This window comes from Rhamphochromis longiceps, linkage group LG5, assembly GCF_057381845.1.
Source record: "Rhamphochromis longiceps isolate RC_006_pf linkage group LG5, R_longiceps_female_GT1.1, whole genome shotgun sequence".
NCBI lineage: Eukaryota > Metazoa > Chordata > Actinopteri > Cichliformes > Cichlidae > Rhamphochromis > Rhamphochromis longiceps.
Window position 1 is genome coordinate 2,824,947 of NC_140561.1, and position 25,813 is coordinate 2,850,759.

Sequence of the window (25,813 nt, forward strand, 5' to 3'; positions counted from 1 at the left end):
AGAGCAGTTCAGATATTAAAGGACCTGTCCCATCTCAGTAACGAACTGTTTCAACTTCTGCAATCACGCAGAAGGTTCCGCATTATCAGCCCAGCCAGACACACCCCTTAATTCTGTGAAGAGATTAGCCCATGTTTACAGTAGGCTAACAGGGCAGTGTGTAGAGGTGTTTTGACTAGAGGTGTCTTCACAGGAGGCTCCACTGAAGAGTTTTAAACTAGTGCTGTTTTGTGACGATACTCTACGGTCAACATTTGATCAGGTGATGCAAATTGATGGTCAAATGGTGGCATTTCCACATTTTGTAATAATTAGGGACAGATTATATCAAGAGAGGCATAATATTCACACATAGGAAGAGCACACCCAGTTGTTGGTGCAGCTTTCAGGAAATTATTTTTCATGCTCGTTATAACCCGATGGCTGGTCATATGGGATATGATAAAACTTCAGGGTGGGCATGCACAGCCCTGGAGATCATGGTGTATCACAGGGTATACATGCCTCTTTTAATTGCCTGAGCATGAAATTGTTAAGAAGAAATTGGCTGCTATCCTGGTGATGGTTGTGATAGAAAAGTCACAAAGTGCCTGGTGTAGCCCTATAGCTCTTGTGGTGAAGAAAGATTGGTCTATACAGTTCTGTGTGAAGTGAATGTGGTGTCACAGTATGACGCTTATCCTATGACCTGGGTTGACAAGCTCCTGGACCGATTGGGCACTGGTCAGTTTTTCATGGTGCTGGATTAACCAAGGGCCACTGGCAGATTTGGCAGGCGCAAACCACCAAACATTTGGTGTAAACCACAGAGGGTCAAACCTCTGTGGCAGCCATTTGTCTTGTCGGTAAAGAGGAACCCAACTCTCAAATGCAGCTGCAGCTCTTTTGAGGATGTGAGCTGGCAAGAGTAGGAGTTTGGCTGGTCAACCATTTGCAGAAATTTAAAGTAATTAGAGAAGTGTGAAATGACCTTTAAAATGTGTATGTGTATAGATACACATTTTGATAACCGATTCATAATGTTAGGATTATTTGTGAAAACTAATCTTCGTTTTTCTTTTCCCTTTCTGGAAGGATTATATTATAGGCAGGTTTGAAACTCAGGGAAATTCAGGAGAATTTTCTCCAAGCCATCCCACTGTTCGTCAGGTCCAGCCACAACCTCAGACAAAACTGGCTTCATCCCTAGGACAAAGCTCCCAAACACAAGTAAAATAACATAGTGAATCCTCCGACTTCTACATTGGAGAAACCAAACAGCCACTTTATAAACACATGGCACAACACAGAGGAGCCACCTCCACAGGACAAGACTCAACTATACATCTGCACAAAAAGGATAAAGGTGACTCTTTCAAGGATGCCAATGTTCACATTTGGGACAGAGATGACAGATGGTTTGAAAGAGGAGTGAAAGAAGCCATCTATATCCACTGTGAACAACCATCTTTGAACAGAGGGGGTGGCTTACGACACCAACTGTCTGCCATGTTCAATCTAGTTTTGAGATTCCTCCCGAGGCACCTTAATGCTGATTCAAATCTTGTGTCACTTGATCCTGATAGGTCACATGATCGGGTGAAGCAAGGTCTCACAATTGTTTCACCCGAAACCTCTGCTGAAGCACACGATCAATAGTGAGTCAACGATCCTCTTAATTAACAACTCCCCCTAGGGTTGTGAATATAAACAATAGTTTTTTTTTTACAGTAATTACATAAACAAACAGGGACTCTCCACCATTTGGTCTTAGAACTGAAGTGTCATCTTCTCAGTTGAGAGGCGACACGTAAACTTACAGAAGTCCATTTGCTTTCTTTCCAAGCTCCTTAGACTATGAGTAGGGTTGTTGACAAGAAAATGCAAGCTTCCCCCACCCCTTCTGCTTCCTGCTTGCAGAGCTGTCCCTGTTGGCCTGAATAGTGTGGAAGCTTTCAACAGATGGATTGTCATTGGGAATATCCTTGTGATTCACTGAATCAGTGAAACACATCAGGCTGATATGCCTTCTGACTCCAGGCTAGCGCTATACCTCCTCCTGGGCAGCATCAGGGCAATCAGCTGATCCCTGGAGTAAACAAAGCATATGACATGTAGCTGCTGGGCCGGAATCCCATCCCTCAATCAAAGTTTTTTTGGTGTATTAAGAGTTTTTTCATGTGCTATGTGCAGAGGTGGGTTTTTTTCTGTTCTCAAACAGATCTCCCTGTTGGAGCTCAGTCTGGGGGAAGGGGGTTCCTTATCTTTCCTCATGTGGTGCATTTTCCATTGTTATACCTCTCTGACCTGTCTTCCCCATGTGATGTTTTGTGTAATGTATGTATGGTCGGAGGGTAAGATGGCGCCGCCATTGCGTGCAATAGGTTGGCAGCCTTATGAAATTTCCCCTATGGGACTAATAAAGGTATATAGAGGTAAAGGTAAAGGTAACAAATGCGTGCAACAAGGTGAACAAAAGCTCTCTCAACCCACATGTTTGACAGTGTCATTTAAACAATATTTGATATATAAAGCTATATGAACTAGGGCTGAACGATTATGGAAAATAATCTAATTGCGATTTTTTGCCCCAATATTGCGATTGCGATGCGATATGCGATTATTTTTTAAGGTCTTTGTCTTCTGTATTATTAAACAAAGACAAGCAATACATCATATAGTATGGCCAATACTATATTACATTAATTTTAAACCGTTCTTTCCTGGAAGACAGACCTCTGTTATGATGACATGAGGTGATGCATGAATTGATGACTGACATTTTTATTTAACTTCTTCAATCACAACAGTATATTTGAACATACACAATAGTTTATTTTTAGCTTACAAACATCTGAGCATAAAGTGCTGACAAGGAACCCTGGTGTAAACATTAAAATGAAAGTCAGTACAATGTGCAGATTGCAGAAATATACATAAAAAAAATCAGTGGCTTTACCACACTCAGTTTTTCAACATCTGTGAACTACTAGACAGTCATTCAATTAAAAAATAATATTAAATAAATAAAACTAATAAATAAAAAATACACACATCTTACTGATCTCTGCAGTCAGTAACATTACACATAAAGTGCAAACATAATAGCAATTGTATAAACAACACACAAACACGCCTTTAAAATTTAAAGGCGTGAAATTGGACGGTCTAGTTCTGATTAGCGTCACCGCTGTCTCGGTGGAGTTTAATAAACTCGGCCGTCTGCTTCTTGCTATCTAAAATATAACCAGACACTGGTGTAAATTCTCGACTGTCTCATACTTCTGTTTAATAAGTTTTCTGTTTGACGTTTAGTCAGCTGTGTGAAAACCAAGGAGGAACCCACCCGGGGGATTAATAAAGTTTTATTTCATCTAATCTAATAACTTTAATCTCAGCCAAACCGATTTACTCACGAACAAACAAAACACTGAAAAAAGCCCAACAATAACATTTTTAGGTTGTCTAAGTGACTTATATATTACGTTTAACCCGAGCAGCGAAACTCCGCGGTGATCTGAAAATGATGTGCCGGGAGTTGTGCCGTTCTCGGCCGCATCAGTAACCCTCGAGCTCCCGGCTAGCTGTCGAGCTGGTGGGTAGCAGACGCCTCTGAAAACGTCGAAGCACTTTTGCAAATATGGGATATCTTGATAAACCGAGCAGATATTTGATGTTTACACAACTACTTTCTCGCCTGAAAATATGTTAAAAGTTTATTTTGTGACCCAGAAAGATTAGTATGAGTAATTTTAAAACTTAGTAGCGGCCGCCATTGCTGGAAACTGGAGTTTGGCTGGGCCGCACTATGAATTCTGGGATATGGTAGTAATTTGGACAGCCTTCGGCGCGTCGCTGTGACGTAATCGGTCTACAAATGCGGCCTCAGGAGGATGCAGCCCATGAATTTGGACATGTCCAGAGTATAATCGCAGCCTTTGCGGTTAGAAAATTGCACTTGATCATGTCGCGATATTATCGCAAATGCGATATATCGTTCAGCCCTAATATGAACACAGAGAAGTAGCCATATCAACTATTTAATTTCAAGCTTTTCATGAACTGAAACACAATATATAAGGCGAAGAGTTTGCATAATTCTGTTAGCACACATTTCAATAAATCTCTGCACCTATTTCCCATTTTACTAGCAAAATATTAAAGAAGAGGGGTGGCTAAAGACTTCTGCATATAACTTCTGGTTCTATCAGAATATTTTGGTAACCTACAATAATAGAGCTTCCTCTACAGCAAATGTTTGCAAATTGCCATATTCTGGTCTTCAAAGACTTCATAGGGCAGATTTGAACAATAAATAAGAATTTTCAATGAGGAACAGCTTTATCAAGCTTTATCTTGTTTCAGCCCACAGCATCTCAAGCATGGTGCAGTGCCACCCACTACCCAGCTGACTGGTTAATGTGTCTGAGAAGGTGTTTGAGCTCCAGAGTTTGAAATAAACAATGTCAAATCTTCATTCTCTGACTACACATTGTCTGTTCTGACATGCTGATGTGTTTTTAAATGTCCTTCCTTTGCACTGATGATGAAGGCTAAAATCAGAATGAATTTTCTTTTTTCTTCATCATGAATAAATCAAAAGTTACTCACATTGACTTTTCCTCTCCAGCTCCTGAGTCTTCTTGGTTTTGGCCATGTAATAGGAAGGGCTTGGTGGAGGTAATGATAATGGCAAATGAGAACTTTTATGTGACAGTGCTCAGTCATCATTACTGAAACTGAAATATTATTTTACAAATATAACATATTAGCATCAATGTGGCAACTACAGATTTGAACACCCTTCATTTGCTTTAATAAGTATAAACTGTGATGCCATGTGGAAATAGAAAAATAACTTTTAAACTACCATTGGTGTGTCTGTTACTTCTATGAGTTGTCGTTAAACACAATGCTTCAATAAGGAGATCATGCCATTCTCAACATTTAAGGCAGTCTGAGTTCAATGCGGGTCAATGACTGACAGACATGCAATGAAATCAGAGACCAAAGTTCTCTGCTTGTGTCACTGTCCAAGGATGTAAAATCATGGTAACAGTGATATGTAACCATGGTAACCCAAGAAAATAAATTTCAGTTAGGAATGTTCAATTCAAATAAATTTTATTTATATAGAGTCAAATCACAACGACGGGTGTTTTATATTGTAAGATAAATACTCTACAGTAAAACATAGAAAACTACTGGATCTACTGGGGTGAGGGACAAAAGGCACGCTGTGGATCAGAGACAGATACTGTACAGTATTATGAAGTCTTTAAGATGGGGTCTATTACTTAAGACGTTGTATGTGAGGAGAAGAATTTTAAAGATGACTCTTTACCACAGAGCCAAAGATAAGAAGGCAAATCTTTTGCTAATGGAGGTTTTGCTTCTGTTTTGTTTCTTCTTTTTTAGCATGTGAAATCATCATTCATCATTCTGCATATACCATGCTAGTATTACAGGTAAAATTTAATGCTTAGCACCCAATTACTCAAACTTGCCAGTGCACTACAATAAAATTATATACCACTATCATTACATACCAAGTTTCTAAGTTGAAGATATTTATAGAAACATTTATTGTTAAGTTTGTACTTGCCTGTCTGAGTATATGAGGAAATCTTGATTTTCCATTTCCACCACTACTTCCATTTCCATTTCTATTTTCTTCTAGACCTTCCTCTAAAGGTTTCCCACCTAGGACCTGCTGTTGTTTGTCATTTCTTGATCTCAAAGAATAAATCCATTTGTCTCCCCAAGTATTCTACAAATTCACATCCACGAGCGCATATTTCGCAGGACGCATCTAGCTCTGATCTCGGCCAGCAGCCAAGCTTCCACAGCTTCAAGTGGGAATACTCAGGTTTGCCTCACACACACACACACACACACACACACACACACACACACACACGTACACGCACACACACACACACACACACACACACACACACACACACACACACACACACACACACACGTACACTCCAGTCTCAGCGCCACTGTTCTGTGAGGTGATTTTTCTGAGCCTTCTTCTCTGCCTCTCTGTGCTCCTGTTCCCAGGTGACGGGGGCTAGGGCCCGGTGTTGCCGGTGCAATGTCCCTTCAGGGGGTTGCTCTGTCATGGTCTTGGGTTAGGTTAGGATACTTAGGTTCAATATTCTAATTCTCTCTGCTCATCTCACAGGAGAAAAGCAAGGACTACATATCTCTTCTTCATCTAACTTGTCACCCTTTCTCCCCCCTCTCTTTCTGGTTGCCACATGGTTTAAGATGACATCTGGCCTCACCCACTATGACATCCAGTCACCGTGTTAACATCTAATTAACCAATGTCCAGCCACCCCTTATCATCCTTTCTTTATCTCACTTTTCCAAGTAAGGGCTTTTAAAGTTTAAACTTTGTTATTAAATCATGTAATTACATTTTCTTCTTTTCTATTTTGTACTTAACATAACTCCATTATGTATGAACATTCAATCATGACCATACCACACTTAATGTTTCATTCAGTTGCAATCTCACTTAATTTAAATTTCTCATCAGGTCATTATTAGATGAACATCCTTTGTTGTCATAATCCCTTTTAATCCAGTTATATAGAAATACTTTTTTTGTTTTTTACTTTTTCTCTTTTACAGTTTTTTCTGAATTGCTAAAACACTAAATCCCATTGTAAAAACTAAACTGCCAACTATAAAAACTCTTTCATCAAATCAATCCCACAGATGCCAAAATCTTAAACACTATTCATCTGGTTAGGACACCATTTGCAACTCTGAATCTCTCATTTACCAAAACTCTAAACACATTCTCAAACACAAAACACATTTAGCAATGTGGTGCACATATACCCAGAATGGTGCACACAGGCCACAGAAGTTAAACACAACTAACACACTGTTTTCATCATGAACACACAACCAATCAAAATTGAAAACACATGTTGCAACCTCTTCTTCTGCTTTTTGCTAGATTGAATACAGCTTCATCCACAAAGATGCATTCATGAGGTCTAACCATTGAGTCAAGCTAAAAGATTCTCTGTACACAACAAACTAATTTTAGTTCTGTAAATGAAATAGTATGATGTATACATGTGCTATGTATACTTATAATTACAGTTTTTGCCCGTTGCTTGAACACTATAAACCCATGCTTAGACTAAAGTAACACAACTTGAAGCTTGTGTCACCATACCTCAAACACATGTACCCATACCTTAAACAAAAGCGCTGCTTTGCACCCTAGTTGCAATTATGCAACACACATGGTCCTGCATACTACACTCTATTTCATACATAAGACACTTCGTTCACAAAATGAAATTTCAGGGTGCCATTTGGAAAACACATGTATCCAAAATACAAAACACATCGGGTAATTGCAACCACTCAAATACACACCTGAAGGCACTTACTTGCAAAACTGAACAACAATTAGCCAACTACAAAAAGCCCTCAGTTTAGCCAATTCAAGAACTTTGCAAGCATGGATGGAGGGAGAGCAAGAGGAGGAGGAGGTCGAAGAGGCCATGCACGGACCCATATTTCTAATGATATAAGAGCAACTTTGGTGGACCATGTCATCAACCATGGCCTGACTATGAGGGAAGCTGGGCAGAGAGTCCACCCACATCTAAGCCGCTTCACAGTGGCATCTGTAATAAGAACATTCCGACTAGAAAGCAGGTCTGTCTTCACCTCTCTAGTTTCTACTCTACTCAGATGGTTTTTATAGCACTGTTCTACAGGTATATAACCATATCAAGTGTACAGCGTATTGCAGGGTGCTAATGCTCTTTTTGCAGCCAAAGTGGTAGTTTCTGTGAAACATACCATGATTACTTATATTGAAGTACAGTGTTGTACAGTGGATGATACAATATATACAGTAAAGTACTGTAAGACAAATAAGCAAAGCGATGACAATATGTGGTTGTATTTCTCTAGAATGACTCGAAGACCTTCTGGGGCAGGACTAGAGATGGCACGATACCACTTTTTTATGTCCGATACCAATATCATAAATTTGGATATCTGCCAATACCGATATGAATCCGATATAGTGTTTTTTAATCAACAAAACTGTTTTTTAAATATCTTGCTGCATTTTGTATAAGTTCATACTCAAGTTTAAAACAACAACTACACTAAAGCTATTCTGTTATACCTGTATGCAAAAAAAAATATTTCATAGTTCAGCAATACTGATCAATCTAATAAACTTAAACCTACACCATCCTCCCTATTCTGGTATTTTAAAGAGTACTTAGCGTAAATATTAAGCAACCTAACTAATAGGGTTCCAACTCCCAGCAACAAAAATAAATAAATAAAAAATAGGGAACCACCCCTCACGCTCCACCTCATGATGCTTACAGTTTTTTCTGATTGCTTAAGCACATTTTTTGTAACTATTGGCTAATTTTGCAAAACTCTTCACACAAATAAGAAAACCTGTCACCCAATCATCAAAACATTGTAGTTCTCTTGCAAAAGCAAACACAGCTAGATTAACTCTTCACACCTTCGTAAAAATGGTGTTTCCGTATCAAACAGTACACACAAGCCATCATCTACTAAGCACACAATGCGCCAACTGCACACTGATGGTATGAATACAAAACACATCTGGCCTTTGCTTTCCCTGTGCACAAGGTAGGCTATGTCAGTTTGAGCTCATACTTCTGTCATAGATCCATAAGCATAGAGGGATCCAAACTTCAAGTACTGGTGTTTATTCAAACACATCAAAACAAACACAAGTGTTTATTTCCAAGTATAGGATTATTTGCAATCGCCATAATGACTATATGGGTTACTTGGTCTGCAGTGAACATGCTTCCTCTGCCCCCAGCATCTGGTCATCTAGCAATTCTGTAAAGTAACAATTTCAGTATTTTTACATCAATGGTATTGGTGTGTTTCTCATTGGCATATGGCAGTGCTACAAATCTTTGTGCGAAGTGACTGTACTAACCGATTCTCATTTCAAGATGTCCTTATGGTACTTGCTACAGTGTAGCGGCTCGAGTTAGGCTGGACCCGTTGGCCAGCTACCCTCAGGGTCATTCCACGGTTGATTACATGGTCCACTATTGTAGCTCTGATGTCATCAGCAATTCTATTTCTTACTCTTCCTACCCTTCCTCTCCCCCCTCCTCATCTTCCTCTCCCCCCTCCTCGTCTTCCTCTTGCTCCTCCTTGTCCTTGTCGTCCTCTTTGTCCTACTTCTTCACCTCCACATCCTCTTCTTCGGCCTCCTCTACTTCTCACTCTTTCTGCTCCCTCCATTGTACTCCGCACACACAGCTTACCTGTATTATAGTGCTTAGGCTGATTGCAAAGTGAACTAATTATCTAAAAAAGTTTTCACATGTGAAAGTGTGCCAGACAGTTGGCAAATTAGTGTTAATGATAGCCATACATGTGTATACTTTTGCTAGGAGTGTGTTGGAAATTTGGTAATTGAGTGTTGTGCAGTGAATTGTGCCTACAGTTTTGCAAAGTGTGTGTTACAAAATTGCAAACTGAGTGCAAAGCAGTTTTTGTGCTTTTAGTTTTGCAAACTCAGTGAGTGGTTTTGCTATAAGTCTGAATAGTTTTAGAGATTGTGCTACAGGAATCACAGTTAGGGTTTAAGCATTCAGAAAAAACTGTAATCGACGTAATCAACCTTAATTTGATGCAGTGTGAAAAAAAATGCACAGAAATCAATTATTTTTCAAGAAATATTAAATAGATTCAACATCTTTCTTCAACAAAATTGCAGACTGCACAGATGGTACCTTCCCAAAGGAAAAAGTACTATAGCTTACTAGGGTATATATATTAGACTTAATAGTCACTATATACTGTAATTGACTTCTATTCATTTTACATCAAATTAAAACTTTGGGTGTCAGATAATTGTTCATTAAAAGCTCGACATTTTAAATGAGAATAAGAAAGAAAAGTATGTCTTTGTGCCCCCTTTTCCCTGTTAATGCCCTATCGGCCCCCCTGGCTAAACTTTGCTAGATCCGCCCCTGCACAGTTACAGCCGTCAGCTGTAGAAAAAGATCCTCAAGTAGAAAGTAATATTAAATAAATTCTAACAACAGCTTATCAAGCTTAAACGTGCTGCTGTTGTTTATCCACTGGTTTCCTCTTTCTGGTGCAAAGTGGGCCAAAAACAAACAAGAGAGACGGACTCGCGACAGAAAAGCCGATCAGCTGATCATTAAGCAGTTTCATGATTGAAGTAGCAGCAAGAAGAGGCAGTCGCTTGTTAAGCTTAACGCAGGAATGCTTTACAAACATTCAGAGATGGACTTACACACTTGCTTTACTTCTCTCTGGGATAACTTTGTCGGAGATGAAATGCCGGGTTGCTAGCGAAGCTCCAAATGCTATCCAGACCACCGACAGGTCCCGCATGCCACAGCCGCTCTATCACGTGATGCATACTGCTCCGACGTGCTAACGTTCTGAGGCGAGTTACGGCGTGTTGCAAGTTTTGTGAGGTGCTTTCGTGATATTTAATGGATCGGATTACATTTTTTATTTTTCTCCGATATCCGATCCAGTAATTTAGGTCAGTATCGGACCGATACCGATACGTAATATCGGATCGGTCCATCTCTAGGCAGGACGCCAACGCCTGTTCACACAACAGCAGGAACTTGCCGTTGTGGACCTAGTGAGGGCAGACAATGCCATCCGTCTCCACCAGCTACGAAAGCAAATACTTGCAGACAGGCGAGTGTTCAACAACATAAACCATGTGAGCATCACCACCATCAGACGCATCTTGGGAAAACTCAGCATCACCATGAAGCAGCTGTACAGAGTCCCATTTGAGAGGAACAGTGACGGGGTCAAAGGACTTCGAGCTGAATATGTACAGGTACGTGTAACTGTCCTTTACATGGACAATACAGTATTGGTGAAATCCAGTAGCAGCTGAATATGTACCATATCAGTACCACATGGATCCATCCTGAGAGCTACACAGGTACCTGTGTGATGGGTGAGGGTTCTGTATGTGTAGCACTGTAGTGCAGTAATATGTTCTCTTTGTTTTACAGAGAATCTTGGCCATGGATGGAGCTGCACAGCCTCATGAATTCATTTTCATTGATGAAACTGGATTCGACCTGTGTAAAACAAGATGACGGGTCGTAATGTAATTGGACAAAGGGCAATTGTGCACGTCCCAGGGCAGCGCGGGGGAAATATCACATTGTGTGCCGCCATAAGCCTTCGAGGGCTTCTGCATCATCATGCAAAACTAGGTCCATACAATAGCCAACATATACTCACATTTCTAGATGCTCTCCATGATACAGTTGTACAGAACAGAGCAGATCAGCCCAGGTTTGTGGTGATATGGGATCATGTCAGTTTCCATCGGGCTGCTCTGGTCCAGGCCTGGTTCTCCAACCACAGCCAACTTGAAGTGGTATACTTGCACCCTTACTCACCATTTTTAAACCCTATAGAGTAATTTTTTTCGGCTTGGAGATGGCGTGTATATGACCGCCAACCACATGCCCGCATGCCTCTTCTGCAGGCAATGGAACAGGCCTGCGGCGACATTCAGGTGACAGCAATCCATGGATGGTTTCAACATGCAAGAGGATATTTTCCCCGGTGCCCAGCGGGAAATTATCTGAATTCATGGTACTGCAATGTACAATATTGAGTAGGCCTATTTGCTTTTTTGGTTGTTTGAAAATGTGTCTCCTGTCTAAGCATGGGTTTATAGTGTTCAAGCAACGGGCAAAAACTGTAATGGAAATCCTGTTTGAAAACACTGGTATGGACCTCATCAGTCCATTTTACCTATACGCACAGGGATATTGCTTTGTATTAGTTATAATGGACTGCACAACATGAAATCCCAAGGCAGCGACGCAATTTCAGGTCATCTTCAAAATCAGTATTCTGAAAGTGATACTGATTTTAGCCCATACAAGCCTTGTGCAGCTCTACTATATAACTAGTTCATGCATTTATTACTTCCAGGCTGGACGACTGCAATTCATTATTATCAGGATGACCTAAAAACTCCCTGAAAAGCCTTCAGTTAATCCAAAATGCTGCAGCAGGAGTACTGACAAGGACTAGAAAGAGAGAGCAGATTTCTCCTGTTTTGGCTTCCCTTCATTGGCTTCCTATAAAATCCAGAATTCAAAATCCTGCTCCTCACAAACAAGGTCTTAAATAATCAGGCCCCATCTTATCTTAATGACCTTGTAGTTAGGGCTGCTCGATTATGGCAAAAATGATAATCACGATTATTTTCACTGAAATTGAGATCGCGATTATTTGACGATATTTATTTAACCCTTTAAGACCTACTATAGAACCAAGTCCGCCAGAGCTTATATTATTTTTTTTACATGTTGTAGTGCCATTTGTGGGAGCATTTCAAGTTGCTAAATAACTGTTATAGCCCATATTTTAATAATATGTATGCATTAAGTCCATAATAACTACATTAATTGCAAAAAAGTGCAATAAACTACAAAAAAATTTATATCGTTTTTGTTTTGTTACATATATTTCTACTTGGAGAAATTTAAGAGGTTTATCCCTCAAAACTTTAAATACAAAAAAGTTGCAAAAAATAGTTTACAACAACAGGAAATTTATTTTGAGTGTCTTCATAGTTTTATTTTGGAGATACAGCAATTTTTATATACTGCAGGAAAAACAAAAAAAACAATCCTATGATGCAAATTTGCAAAGAAAACAGCAGGTGCATCAAAATAAACTATTTCCAGCAGTGCAATTTGAGTTCTAAGCATCCCAGAAACTATTCAGAAAAGTCAAACATGACCAGTATAGGCTTTTAAGGCCTACAAGTAAAAAACTACATTTCCGCGAAAATGACGTCACTTCCGGTTTCGGCCAGGAAATGGCGGACTTGCGACAGTTCGCGCTGACGTCTATTTCACTGTGGGAAGTGTTACGAACAGCTGATCGGATCGGCAAAGCATGTTCCTGGAATATTATGTTTTTGTTCCTGCAAGCGCTTTTTATGCAATTTTTGCAAAGCTATATGTGGAAGGAAACCGTGACCGAGGACAAGCTGATGGCATAAGATGTAAGTACAACTCCTCCAGTTTCATATGCAAAACAAATTATTGCGCTAGCTTACGCGGTTCGGGTTCTACAGGGATTTAAAAATATATTTTTAAATAGTTAAATAGTTAAATAGTTACACAAAACGGAGCATGCTGCTCTGACCGGATTTAAAGGGTTAACAATGACTTTAGAAAATAATATAAAATAGTGTGCAACACCACTGAAGTTTTTTTTTTTTTTTTACCTCTCTTTTCAACCAACAGCAGTCACTCTCCTCTCCAAATAACTTCTGCTTAGCTTTCCGAGCTTCCCTCGGGTCCTCTTAATCAGCGGTCTCCAACCTTTTTTGCGCCACGGACCGGTTTATGCCCGACAATATTTTCACGGACCGGCCTTTAAGGTGTCGCGGATAAATGAGGGAGGGGCTAATAATCGGCTCTGTCATTTTTAATGATCGTTGAAAGCCCAGATCGTAATCGTGATTAAAATTCGATTAATTGAGCAGCCCTACTTGTAGTACCATATCACCCTATTAGAGCACTTCGCTCTCGCTCTGCAGGCCTACTTGTTGTTCTTAGAGTATTTAAAAGTAGAATGGGAGGCAGAGCCTTCAGCTTTCAGGCCCCTCTTCTGTGGAACCAGCTTCCAGTTTGGATTCAGGAGACAGACACTATCTCTACTTTCAAGATTAGGCTTCAAACTTTCCTTTTTGCTAAAGCATATAGTTAGGGCTGGACCAGGTGACCCTGGATCCTCCCTTAGTTATGCTGCAATAGGCTGCCGGGGGATTCCCATGATGCATTGAGTTTTTCCTTTTCAGTCACCTTTCTCACTCACTATGTGTTAACAGACCTCTCTGCATTGAATCATACTTGTTATTAATCTCTGGCTCTCTTCCACAGCATGTCTTTATCCTGTCTTCCTGCTCTCATCCCTGAGCCTGGTTCTGCCGGAGGTTTCTTCCTGTTAAAAGGGAGTTTTTCCTTCCCACTGTCACCAAAGTGCTTGCTCATAGGGGGTCATATGATTGTTGGGTTTTTTCTTTGAATGTTTTATTGTAGGGTCTACCTTACAATATAAAGCACCTTGAGGTGACTTTTGTTGTGATTTGGCTCTGTATAAGTAAAATTGAATTGAACTGATGTGAAAAAAAAAAATTTTTCCATTTTATTTTGCCTCGCTCACCTCAACCTCTATTACCTCAATGACCCACACCCGACTGCACATAAACGGATCTGCTGTTGAGATGGTGAACAGTGTGAAGTTCCTGGCTGTGCACATACAAGATGACCTCTGAACACCACCATCATCATGAAGAAAGCCCAACAATGCCTTCTTAGGAAACAGTCGAAGGCCAGTCTCCCTCCTCCCATCATTCTACCAGGGAACATTGAGAGTGCCTCTGCTGCTACAGCAGGACAGCAGAGAGGATCACTGAAGGCCCTCGCCCACCCATCTCCCAACTCTACGACAGACACATCATCTGACGTGCGAACAGCATAGTGAAAGACACTTTCCACCCCTCACATGCACTTCTCTCCCTCCTTCCATCTGGCAGACGGTTTCGCAGCATCAAAATCGTGACAACCAGACACTGCAAGAGCTTCTTCCCCCAAGCAGTCAGAGCCCTCAAGTCAATACCACCAAAGAACTGATATACACATACACCTTTACAAACACTTACAATACTCATCAAAAGACTCAAAAACACCAAAAATTTACACAAATCCATTACAAACTGGACCTGGGAACAGTATGCTTATTTGCATGCTTATAAACAGCATTCTGGTACACTGTATACTGTGTATACTGCTGTATTGACAATAAAGCTCTTGAATCTATTTAACCAGGAACATCCCACTGAGATTAAAAACTTCTTTTTCAAGGGAGACCTGGCCAAAATAGGTAGCAAGTATCTCACAAATACACAAATTACACAACACAGGCAACAACAACACACGCAAAAAAAAAAACTTAAAAATTTTAGATTCAGTTCAATTAAAAGGGCAAGCAATCTAATTGAAACAGCTGCATGTTATGGAATTAGCCTCAAGGATTCTTAGCTTTGATTGAGAAGCATTTAATGAAATGAATTCTGTCATTTTCCAGTTGTTCTGCAGCTCGTTCCAAGCCAAATGTGCTAAATGGACAAAAGCTCTTTTGCCAAGTTCAATTCAGGCAAATGGAATGGAAAGCAACAAATAACCTTGTAGACGAAGACAATAACAACCAGCATGTTTCATTGAAAGCAGAGAAAGTATATATATCTGAAGGCAACAATCCGAGTATTGCCTTATATATAAAACTGTATAGATTAGGGGTCCTCCGACCGGCCAAAGCAGGCCCTCCTATCTGAGAATTTATGGTTAGTGATGAACTTCAAAGAAGCATGATGCACAGTTTCAACCATTCATATATAGAATATCTCCATAATTCAGGTAAAAGCAGGTTAAATATGTTGCAGCAACAAGCCACTTCTTTGTATTACAGTTTTTCTGAATTGCTAAAACACACTTCATCTCTTGGTCTCAAAACACTAAACAAACTGTAAAACTCAAGCTACACTCACAAAACAGTCAATTTGTCCTGCAAAACTAAACATTTCACCCAAAACTATTTTAACTGTACTCAAAATCAAGCACTACTGTCAAAAACCACACAAAACCAGCAAATGTGCAAACACAACTTAGCAACGATTACACACTACAGAAATAAATACAAAACACTGTGGGATAGTGGGAAATATATTTACTTATTCGTTCATTTATTCTTCTCACATTTTAACAAAAAAAGAACTGTATCAAAAAAGATATTCTATAGATAAAGTATAAATTTTTACAGCATATTCAGATAATTTATTCTGCCTCAGCTTCACACCTCTGTCCTGGGTCAGGCCCCAGGACTTCATCACATCACGTGCTATGGTCTGCCTTGCAAGTGTAACAACCCTTTTGGGTTATAGCACCACTAGGGGGGGTTGCCCTACTATTGTAGTAGTTGTGGGAGTCTCCTAGTGGGTGTGGTGTTGTTAGCGGCAGCCATTCCATGCTGCTCATGTTCCATTCTCCGAGGAAACACCTTACTGTTGTAACGGCCTGGCGCCGGCGACTACCGATCCCCGCACATGTATGTACGGACAGAGTAGAGCCGTGGAGACCTGGCTTGTATGGTTTTATGTTGCTGATAATGAATAAAGGTCTGTTGTTTAATTTAACTGCCTGGCTTCGAGTTATCCAGCTAACCTCCACACCACATGCCCGCTGGACCTGCTAGCTGCTCCTTCTTCGCCAGACTGCTGTTACACAAGGCAATGAGGAAAGAATCCTTTAGCATGCCGAATCCAGCACTAGCAAGATTCCAGTCCCATCTCACCACATGCTCCATTCATTGCTTGAAGTAAATTTTCCTGTGTGTGTGTAAGGGTTTCAGTCGTAGACTTTCTAGCTCCATGCCAAGAAAAATCCTTAATAGGGTTAAAGAAAAAAAAAAGAGGGGGGGGGAGGGGGGTGTACGGTGGAAGAAACATTGATAAAATGCTGCTCATTGTGAAACCACTTGCGTATTCTTGGTGAAAGCTCACATTGTCCCAAATGATACCATACATAGGATGCTCTTCCTGCAAAGCATCCTGTAGACTAGTGACGTGACGTTCTGTATCGAGGCTTCAAAGCTCGAGTCGAGTAATGGAGGGGGCGTTTCCGAGATGCGCGATACGCGTATCGAGGCTTGCTTCATTTATAGGTGGAGCTGAAAATGATGACGTCCGAAGCCTCGCTGCCCGGCTATACCACATGACTGGTTCAGGAAGTAGTTCGAACTTTGGCGCGAGCTATGACAGCGATATAAACCCCTCAGACTTCATTCAAAATGTGGGTGGACCCAAGGTTCAGAAAACCCGTTTCTCAGCCCTGCAAGAGCTAGCGAAGCAGAAAAAAGACTGAAAGCAGAAGGTGCCTCCAATACTTCCTCTTCCTCCGCACCACCACCACAGCCATCAACGTCACAAACTGTTGAGGCTGTTTCCCACGTTACTACTGTTATTGCATTTGAGTTGCATTTATATAAACTGATTGTTGGGTTTTCCTCTGTATCTATTATTGTACGATCTACTGTACAATATCAAGCGCCTTCAGGCGACTGTTGTGATTTGGCGCTATATAAATAACATTGAATTAAAAATTGAGTTGTTAGTATCACATAAAACTCTCCTTATTGTTTAGTTAACAACCTGTGGCGTCGCCTGGATGAAAGTGTCAGGCAGACACAGACACAAAATGTGACAGCAGACGCAAATATTGAGGTCCAACGGTACATGATGGAGCCAAATATTGGAAGGCTGGAGGACCCCCTTAAATACTGGGAGAGACTGTGAGCGAGTGTTTTCAAAAGCTGGGGAAATATTGTTCAAAAAAAGAAATCGCCTACGACCTGCCACAGTGGAGAAACTGTTGTTTTTAAATAAAAACCAATGATGTGTCCCCTAAACACTAATCACTGTCCATATCTCAACCACACCTCACCTCACAGTAAATGATCATTTCCATTTTAAGCATTTCCAAATAATCATTTTTCATACTGCCAGTATAAATATACACAGTATACTGCCATCACTACAATATAGATGTTTTACACACTCCTTTTGTTGTTGACATTTACAGGCTGTGTGCAAAAGGCCACACTCTTCAAATTCATGCCAACTAATATTTTTATGTCCAGTAGGTGTCCTGCTAGAGCAAATGAAGCTTCAAGACACTTTGCGCTGGGGTGAACCAATTGGATGAAAAGCTTCAGTGCTTCATGGAGCTTCATCTGCCCATCACAACACACAGCTCACTAGCTGCAAACACCAGACACTCAGCTCACTAGCTGCAACTACTCACATGGCTCTCTGGCACCAGAGCTCACCTTTCTCTGGGCTTAAATACCTTTAATTGCTGATGGAAAGCAGCTGTACAAAAAAAGGTGGCACCTAAGGCAGGAGAGCTGGTATGACACGCCCACACAGGCAACTTCAGGAGGAGGCCCTGCTAGGGCCGTAACAATTGGTCTATAATTAGTTAAAACTGCTGGGTCATCCCCTTTTTAATAGAGGGACAACAAAATCTGATTTCCATACTGAGGGAATTTCTTCCATTGTCATGGTCCCTGTTTCTGCTCAGCCGGCCCCACAAGGCTACATGTATTTTTGTTTTGCTCTCACTCTCTTTCCTTCGCCGCTCTGCCTGGGTGGAGCTCACATCCATAACCAGTTTGAGGGTGAAAATAGTTGAGAAAGGCTCTGCCACAAAATCAGCTGGGAGTTTCAAAAAGTAAGAATCTATTAAATCGGGTCCTGAAGGTTTTCGATGATCTAATACTTTAAGAGCTTCATAGACTTCCTGTACAAAGAAAGGAACAAAGTTAAATGGCTGACCAATGCACACCGGAAGGTTTGTGCAGGATTTTACAGAGACTGGATTCAGAGAGTCAAAGAGTCAGAAGATATAAAGTGCTTGTTAAAGCAATTCATAATCTCCTTCCTATCATAAACAGGAACTGAATCCTTAAAAAAAAATTGGTGAGCTTTTCCTACCTGAAAGAGACTTAATATTTTCCAGAACTTCTGTGGATTATTTAGGTTCTCAGACAGACAATAATAATATTCTGATTTAGATTTCTTAATAGAGGAAGTACATTTGTTTCTTAGTCATCTGAAAATAAGCCAATCATTAGGCTTTGGCCCAAGCCAGGTTACGTTGGATGTCGGCCAGCTCTGGGGAGAACCTGGGACTTTTTATGACCTTTTATCCTAAATCTCCCTAATGGGGCATGTTTACTCACAATTAGCATAAAACCATCCATAAAAACTGTCCTACATCAGGGATCAATCCTATTTTCTTCCAATCATAGTTTGACAAATCATGATAAAATGCTTGTTCATTAAACTGTTTAACAGTCCTTTTAAAAATAATACCTGAGTGACCTTAGAGGCACCTTAGTGTTTCAAATAACAGCAACAACACAGTGGTCGCTTAAGTCATGGCAAAAGACACCCAAGGATGAAAATTTATGAGGAACATTTGTCAGAAGCTAGTCAATCAAGGTAGACTTTTCAGGGGTTTTTTGGCTGTCTTCACAGTATTCTAATTTTTTGAATTAGAATACTGTTTTCGTGGGTTTTATGAGCTGGAAGCCCACATTATATACAAATAAACAACTAAGTACTTGAAATCGTTTAAGTTGTGGGCCCTGAATCTATAATCAATGAAAGTTTAATGTTTTGAAAGGAATTGTGGAAATAAATAAACTTTTCCATGATATTCTAATTTCTTGGACAGGGTCTATAGTTTAGTCTGGAAAGGAAAAGCTTTAAAGAATGCAGAGCCTCTGTAAAGGCAGAACGAGGTCTATAGCAACAAACAGCTGTTAGATAAAGACCCTTTGCAATATTCAGAGCCAGAAATTCCATTTGCTTGCTAATGTATTCTGATAGAACTATTGTGGCATCAAATTTCAACTTAACATAAGCAGCAACACCACCACCTTTCTTAAGTCTATCTGTACGATAGATACTGTATCCAGCTATGCTAATATGTTCATCAGATATATATTTAGACAACCAAGTTTCAGAAATTAAAACAATATCCCCATCTGTTGATCAAACCCAAATCTTCACCATATCCATCTTGGGTAACAAACTGCGCACATTAAGATGAACAATCTTCAGCCCAGATGAGGATTTAAATTCAGATGGTGTCTGAGTACATTGCAGCTCAGGGCCCAGGTTAGGTTGCACATTACCAGATAAGAGCAGTAGTAAGACAGTCGGGAGTCTCTGCTTTGCAACATTACCTACTGAATTTGACTTGTGAAATGTTGAAACTAAGTAGAATAACTTGCAAGGTAATAATTCAAAACAAGACGGTTTTGAAGTTGAGCTAAATCTTTGTGTAGATCAAATGATAAATGCACGGCCTGTTCCAAATACATTGGTGATTGTACAGGATGTACAGCAGCGGTGATACATGTGGACCTGAGGACCTTCTCTTCTCTAAGAAGAGTCATATACAGATCCAATATTGGATTTTAAAAAATGAGGATATTACAAGTAAGCTTTAAATTTCTATATTTACAAATGTCACTGAGCAGTCCTTCAATTCAAATATAATCTGTCATCTTCCTCAACTACAGCAGCTATACCTTTAGCTAGCAGAGACAAACTGAGTGTAGTTTGACAAACTACACTTAGATTGTGTTTGTTTGCAGATATTTGTTTATCCAATCAAAAAGTTACATTTGAAATTACCTGCCACTTAAAAAATGCTACTTCCTTGTTGTTGTGATGCTGGTGGAAAAACAATGACAACATACAGACATCTGCATGAAAAATGCAATTCCAGACTGTTCCGGGCCACTTTAACCCCTGAGTTGAAGAGGGACATTAATTAAAAAATTTTGCCTCTTTCACCTCTTCCTATGCAATAAGCACCAATGATGGATACACTGATAGGATTAACTTTCATAGATTTTCTTGTTCCCTCCAATTGGTGCTGAAATCGGTTTGAAGTTTGAAGGCGCACACTAATGTAAGGCAAATACCTCTGCAATGAAACTTAAAACAACAAGCCTGTTTTTGAAAATGTGAGGAGTAGAAAGTGTAGATATTTGTGTAAGAAATGTCAGGAAGGATCGCTTAGAACAGTGGTTCTTAACCTGGGTTCGATCGAACCCTAGGGGTTCGGTGAGTCGGTCTCAGGGGTTCGGCAGAGCCTCCGCCATGACATGCATGGCTCATTTTGTGCACCAGTAAAAAAAATCACATTTTATTTTTAACTAAAGAGGGGTTCATATGAAGCTGGTGGGGTTCGGTACCTCCAACAAGGTTAAGAACCACTGGCTTAGAATAAAGGCCATGAGAACAATAGAAAAGATGTGAATGCCACTAAAATTGAAGCAGTGTCCCCCAAAGGATGCCACCAAGGACCAGTCCAACAACAGATAGAGCTCAACACACTCAGCATTTTTCAGTTGTCTAGCTCACCAACTTCTGGTGGAAATATACACTAAACAGGAACTATCTGTGTTTGCAGTTCTAAGGGTCTTTATGTCTGCTTTCTGACTGTTTTATCAAAACTTACTGGTGTAAACAAGGTTCATGCTCAGAGGTATGTTCTCACCAAATGCCTTTTACTACGAGTACAGACCACTGAGGTTATGTCAGTAAGATTTAAACTCTCAAGCTCTTCATTTTTCATTTTTTAAATAAGCAGTGTTGCCACTTTTCAGCTGCACTTTGACTAAATTTGTCTTGAAGTGTGTGATTTTATGCAGTTATTTAAATATTTATTGCAAATCCACTTTTCACCATTCCTACCAGCATCTGGAATAAACACTTTTGTCTCCAGTGTGTCTGTGGACATAGTCAGAATGTTGCTAAAAGCCTGTATTATCAACATGCAACACAAGGGGTATGTCTACCTCCATTCTATTATGCACTACCAGCTCTGGCACTACCCACATAGCTTTATCACAAATAAATTGGTATTACCTTGTAAATGTAAATGCAGATTGGGAAAAAAATTGCAGACAGGAGATGTCACAGAGATTGGAGCAGATTTTCCTGCATTAAATTGTTCGTATCACCATGTTGTTAAAGAAGAAGAATATTGATGCCAAGAGGCACCTCACACAACAGATAGGAAGAAAATCAATGCTCTTACTTTTTCCTCCTCTCTCTCTCCTCTCTCTCTGTCACTCTTGTTTATCTTTCCTCGATTTGGATTTAATGCACTCCGTTGTTTTTAAAAACTGTCTTGCTACTTTCTAATGCAATTTAGCTTAGCAATCGTCATTTCAGCACCAGTGTAAAGATAAAAAAAGGATTTGCTGCGATTTAATGTTCAATCAAAAAGAGATATGTGGTTTGGGCTTGTGGAACTGGTTCCATGTTTCTGGTAAACTGGTGAGGAAAATGTCGGCCTAATATGTGAAGGGATTCACTTAAGACTGTCGGGCTAAGCAACTGATTTCTGCTTTCAGGTAACCAGCCTTGATTGAAGCAACAGATGGTATCATTTATCTCGTAGATGACACAAGTGCAACATGGATTTCAATCACAGCTTTGAAGCTAGGTTTGGGTCAATCCTGTTCATTGCTCCCCTACCTTCTGCTGCCTCCTGGCCATATCAGTCGGTTGTTTCGCGTTAAATGGATATGCGATGCAGCGCATCACAAACACATACAGCTGGAGTCTCTTTTTCCTCTCTTCCTCATCTCGCTGCATCTTTTCCAGGTCCTCCTTTTCCTTGTCGCTGCCAACCGACGGGCTCGGGCTTGACGGTCGACCACGGCCGCTCCCGCCACCCCGTGACTGGAGCCCTCCGTTGGCTTGGCCGTCGGCGGCTCGGCCCGGTGACAATCGGGCTCCCCCGATGTTCTTCGGGGCCGCCACTTCTTTGTGCTCCACCTGCAGTATCTCTTCCCCTTCCTCCTCGCTTGAAGACGGGTCCAACATGCTGCGGTAGCTTAGATGAAGACTCTACCTGTTGCAATTGAAAAACTGCGAGAGCAGAAAACAGAAAGACGCCTTGAATGTACTAAAGCTGACCGATGAGCCCTCAGATTGTTCTTTGTCAAGAAAAAAACTGCTGCCACAGTTCCAAGCTCATCGCAAAAAAAATAAAGTGTTATAAACACAAAGTAGCCCTGTGGTTTCGAAGCCTTTCAACTCTCACAGTCAGTGGCACATAGGAGGAATTAATGACGGGAGCAAATCTAAAGGGGAGGTGTCGCAGAGAGGTAACGCTGATGGCGTTGGTGCGCTGCTGCTCGGAGAAAGAGGCAGGGCTCGGAGCTGACCATAGTACTGAAACATGATACCAGCTGCTCTGGGATCAGTTTAATCAAGCTGCGAGCACAACAGATAAAGGGCCACCTCCAGAAAAGCCGAAAGAGGACAGCGCTAGACCGGAATCAAAACAGCTTTCTTTAAAAAAAAAAAAAAAAAAAAAAAAAAGCTTTATTACTGGTTTAAAACAATCCAACAACAAGATCGTAAGCCTGCTTCATGTCCTCCTCGTGTCTGCGTAGGTTCCATCCAGGCACTCTGGCAGTCATGTATAGAGTTAGGTTAACTGGCGAGTCCAAACTGACCACAGGTGAGAATGCGAGGGTTATCCGCTTATCCGTTTCTGTGTATTTGCACTGTGACAGATTCGTCATCTATCCAAGGTGTACTCCGCCACGCGCCCAATAACAATGCGTCTGTTTATTTATATATACACAACGCACTATGTAATTTACGTTCTTCTTGTTACTAGTATTCTTGTTCTGTGTTTTGGTTTGTTTGTTTTGTCTTGTCTTATTTAGCTTTTCCTGTTCTTTCTGTCTTATCTGCTCAAATTTGGGGTTGTTTAAAATGCCTGTTTTGGAAGGATAACACGTTTTTGTTTAATACAACATGATATTTCAGCTGTGTTAATATGATGAGTAAGTCTGTTAGCATTTTAGCTTTTCTGACTGTTCTTTTCCCACTTGTTTTGCATTTGGTTGGCTCTTCTACTGGTAGCATGGGGCTATAACTGGACCCTACACTGGCTATAACAGGACTCTACAGTGGTGGCACAGATGGTCCAAGTCACACATTGATGGCACAATAAAGAAGGTTTGCTGTGTCTCCCAGCACAGTCTCAAGAGCATGGAGGAAAGTCCAGGAGCCAATGTCTCTAGGAGAGCTACAGGGGGCTGTAGAAGGACCTTAAACCATGAGGAGGACCAGTTTCTGCTCCTTTGTGCAAGGAGAAACGGGATGCACACTGCCAGAGCCCTACAAAACTTGTTAATTAGACAAAAGTCTAATAAACAGGTTGACCAGTGGCAGGCTCAGCCAGCACATTTAAGAAGCATTTATGAGAAATCACTTGGTTCACTGAATGTAATACATTTATCCAGGTGTTTTCCTACAACTCCATCTTGATTTTTTGTGTTTATATTTTTAAAGACAGACAGTGTGGAGTCCATGTACTCTAAAAACAGATTATATATGAATATACAGAAGATTTCTGGTTTCCATTTTGTAGCCTTTGACTTTAAGAGGACTTCTATCGCACGCAGGCAAACAGTCCACTTGAAGACCAAAATCACATCAAAACAACATTTATTTTATAACAGTAATTTGGCCTTTAATTAGCTCATACTATATAGTCAGGTTTTTTTCTTTTTTGGGGGGGGGGGGGTGATTAGCATTCAAATCTCTCAGTTAATATAGAAGAAAGATTTACCACAAAGCAAGAAAGTATGAGATGAGTCTAATCAAAAAGGTATTGGCTGAAGCACATGCCACATCATTTAGCAAGCAGCTCATTTACACAGGGTTTGAAGCAAAGGAGCAAAATAAAACAATAAAAACACAAACACTTCCATCTTAGATAAGTAAATACATTAAATTTCATAAGAACAGTCCAAGAAAAACAACCAAGAGTTTCAGTATTGTCATTTTAACTCTTCTTCATTCTTGATTTATATATTTTTCTAATGCTCCAGTTTTTAACATTTTTAAACGAGGAAAATGAGCTACATCTTTTTAAATTACTGTCATAACTATTCAACAAGTTAATATCTCTGCTTTTTGTTTGTTTTTATCTTGTTTTCTTTTTTAAATCTGTTCCCCTCAAATCATATCGACTCTCTCTGACTTCAAACTGCTTCTGAGCACTGCAGCAAATCATTGTGTGGATGCCTCAAAGGGCATCCACACTATTGAGTTCCTGTTTCTCTTTATACTTTATTATTGTGTGGATGCTTTAAGCATCCACACTATTGAGTTCCTTCTTGGTGTTTCCGTACACTTTTCGCCGTGGATCTACTTCCACAATTTTTTTTGCTATTTTCACCGTTCAAATTTTAAACTATTCTGCTATTTCTGCTAATGACGGCTATGTCTTTTGGTATTTTTCACTATTATACTTTTTAAAATATTAAGCTTTTTTCCTTTAATTTGAAATGAATGGGAAACTTATGCAATTCTGCTAAAATTTGCTTGTTTTTGAAACTTAACTACTTCCTCATATTTTCACATAGAGCAACCATTCAAACTTTAAAATGTTCTCAAATTATTGGGCTATTCAGGTATAAATCAGCTTTTTCAAATCTTTTACTGTTTTACTTTTATGCCTCTTAAAGTTTTGAGTTGCAAAATTGTGATTTTTCACAAAATACATGCGTCGTTATGGTTGCTATGGTTGCTTTCTTCACTACCAGACACACTGGACCCACTACAGTTCGCTTACCGTCCAAATCGTTCCACAGACGATGCCATCTCTCATCTCCTCCACACATCACTCACTCACTTGGACACTAGAAGGGGGAATTATGTTAAAATGCTCTTCATAGACTACAGCTCTGCATTTAACACCATAATTCCCTCCACACTCACCACCAAGCTGGAGCATCTGGGACTCAGCTCATCTATGTGTCAGTGGATCTCCAACTTCCTAACTGGCAGACCACAGGCAGTAAGGATGGGCGGACATGTCTCAGCCTCCACCACTCTCAGCACTGGAGCCCCCCAGGGGTGTGTCCTGAGCCCCCTGCTGTACTCTTTGTACACATATGACTGTGTGGCCATTACCAGCTCCACCACTATCATCAAGTTTGCTGACGACACCGTCGTGGTGGGCCTGATCTCTGATAACAACGAGACGGCCTACCTGAAGGAGATTAGGAATCTGGAGAACTGGTGCCAGAGGAACAACCTCCTTCTAAACGTCAGTAA

At 40.4% G+C, this 25,813-nt stretch overlaps 1 protein-coding gene across 1 annotated transcript in view; it reads right to left on the minus strand.

Moving 5' to 3' along the window:
* The window catches only part of LOC146669047 (calcium-dependent secretion activator 1-like), a 337,734-nt gene extending 314,933 nt beyond the window's left edge, over window positions 1-22,801 (minus strand). Inside the window, exon 1 of the mRNA XM_085405453.1 lies at window positions 22,205-22,801. Within this exon, the coding sequence (XP_085261579.1) occupies window positions 22,205-22,555 (351 nt within the window). The 5' untranslated portion in view covers window positions 22,556-22,801. The remainder of the gene's footprint in view (window positions 1-22,204) is intronic.
* Between the last annotated feature and the right edge of the window lie 3,012 nt (window positions 22,802-25,813).